Source organism: Histoplasma capsulatum, genomic scaffold, assembly GCF_000149585.1.
Source record: "Histoplasma capsulatum NAm1 scaffold_8 genomic scaffold, whole genome shotgun sequence".
Lineage (NCBI taxonomy): Eukaryota > Fungi > Ascomycota > Eurotiomycetes > Onygenales > Ajellomycetaceae > Histoplasma > Histoplasma mississippiense.
The window spans coordinates 677,079-678,892 of record NW_001813975.1 but is presented as its reverse complement, the minus strand read 5'-3'; the positions used below and the strand labels follow the sequence as shown (position 1 = coordinate 678,892).

Here is a 1,814-nt window from a genome sequence, read left to right as displayed (position 1 = left end):
ATTCTCTATCAACTTTTAAATTGTGGGTTGATATACAATCCAACTAGAGGGAGATTGACTCTGCAAGCAAGGCAAATTAATATAAATATATATATATATATATATGTAGATATATGTATGTTAGGAAAATAATCCATACATCATTTTTATAATAATGCTAATCAAAAAAGGATGAGAAAAAACAGGGGATGAAATATTCGAAATCCAATCACATCTACAAGAAGAACAATTCCCAAGTATGATATCATGCTTAAAATCACTCTAGTGTTTTGTATGTCGCATGAGGTAATGACGCGTTCTTTTTCTCTTTCTCTTTTTGTAAGTTATGGATGGCTCAACGAGCCAAGCAGAACAAAGAGCACATAACTCAAAAAGCCAGAAAACCGAAGGGAAAAAAAAAAAGAGGGGAAACGGAGCAGGACACACGTTCTAGTCGGAAAGCTTGCTCCCCAAATCGGCCCTGGGCGGTGGCAACATCTCGTCGGAAAATCGAGCCGGAGAAATAATATCATCGGTCGGGTTCCCAGGTCTGCCTTCGCCACCATTGCCATGAAGGGCAGTGACGCCGACGCCGACGCCGAGCTTCTTCTCATTCGCGAAAAGCATCGGGCTGGTCCGCTCGAAATACGACCGGACATGTGCATGCTTAAGGCCCTCATCCAGGTCATCCTCTTCGAACTGCAACTCCTTCTCCGCAGCCTGTCGGGCCACGAGCGACTCCCAGTCGCCGCGCATCTCGTCGACCTTGCGCTTGTAGTCCAGTTCGGGATCGTAATACTTGCCAGCGCCGCGGATGCGTTCCCAGAGCGATAGATGCTTTGGGTGGACGGCTGGGCCGTGGTATTCGCTCTCGCGGCCACTGCGGAGAAAGTACCAGCGGCGCTCCTGCTCCTTGAGATCCAGGCCAGTGGTATCTGGGAGGAAGAGCCAAGTGAGAACCATGCCCGCCAGACCAAACCAGGGAACGACATAGAATTTGGTCTGGGTGTCGATGTAATTGTAAAGGATGGCAGCGAGGAGAGCACCGAGTTTACCGACTGCGGCGGCGAAGCCGTGGGCTGTTGCGCGGATCGGGGTGGGGAAGACTTCTGCGGCGACGAGGAAGGTTACGGCATTGGGACCGAATTGATTGAAAAAACTGCTGAGGAAATACATGGCCTGGAAGGCGTGGATGTGTTCTGGGGAGGTGTAGTATTTGAAATTGAAGGCCGGGATGACGAAGAAGATGAAATCCATGAGGAATCCTATTTGCTGCATCCATTTCCGGCCGTAGAGTTTGTTGTCGATGAAGAAGGCTAGAATTGGATCGTTAGCATATCGTCTGAGAGGGGGGGGGGGGGGGGGAGAGAAACCACGTCCGATGGGAGAGCGACGCCCAGAGAGAGAGAGAGAGAGAGAGAGAGAGAGAGAGGATACGAAAGGTGGTTTTTTGTTTGCGCTTATTATCATAACATTCGACTTTCCCGGCATATAATAGCCCCATGAGCCGAACACCAACGTTTGATATGTTATACAGCCCACCGGGCATAATCGAGTGGGAATTCGGGGCTGATGACAGCGATGAACTCACTCTGGAAGAGTTTGTTACCCGTAGAAGAACACGTCGTTCGCGAACCAAGTACCGGCAGTCGCGATCAGACGGGGACCGAAGTACTTGAAAGTCAGAGCCAGAGACTGGGTGTCGTAACCGGTGACTTTCGCCCTGGCCTTCGCAATCGAGAGCTGCTTGCTGGCTGCTTTTCTCTTTGAGTAACGATAGTAGACTAACCAGAAGGTGCCGAGGGCGGGGATGGCGAAAGAGACACGGTAAGTCC

The 1,814-nt window shown here is 50.1% G+C and overlaps 1 protein-coding gene across 1 annotated transcript; it reads right to left on the bottom strand.

Moving 5' to 3' along the window:
* Positions 1-429: 429 nt before the first annotated feature.
* Positions 430-1,528, bottom strand: HCAG_07189 (predicted protein; the record flags this gene model as incomplete). Its single annotated transcript, XM_001537717.1, has 2 exons — positions 430-1,295; positions 1,417-1,528. 2 exons carry the CDS (start codon positions 1,526-1,528, stop codon positions 430-432), a joined length of 978 nt encoding a protein of 325 aa, XP_001537767.1.
* Positions 1,529-1,814: the final 286 nt, after the last annotated feature.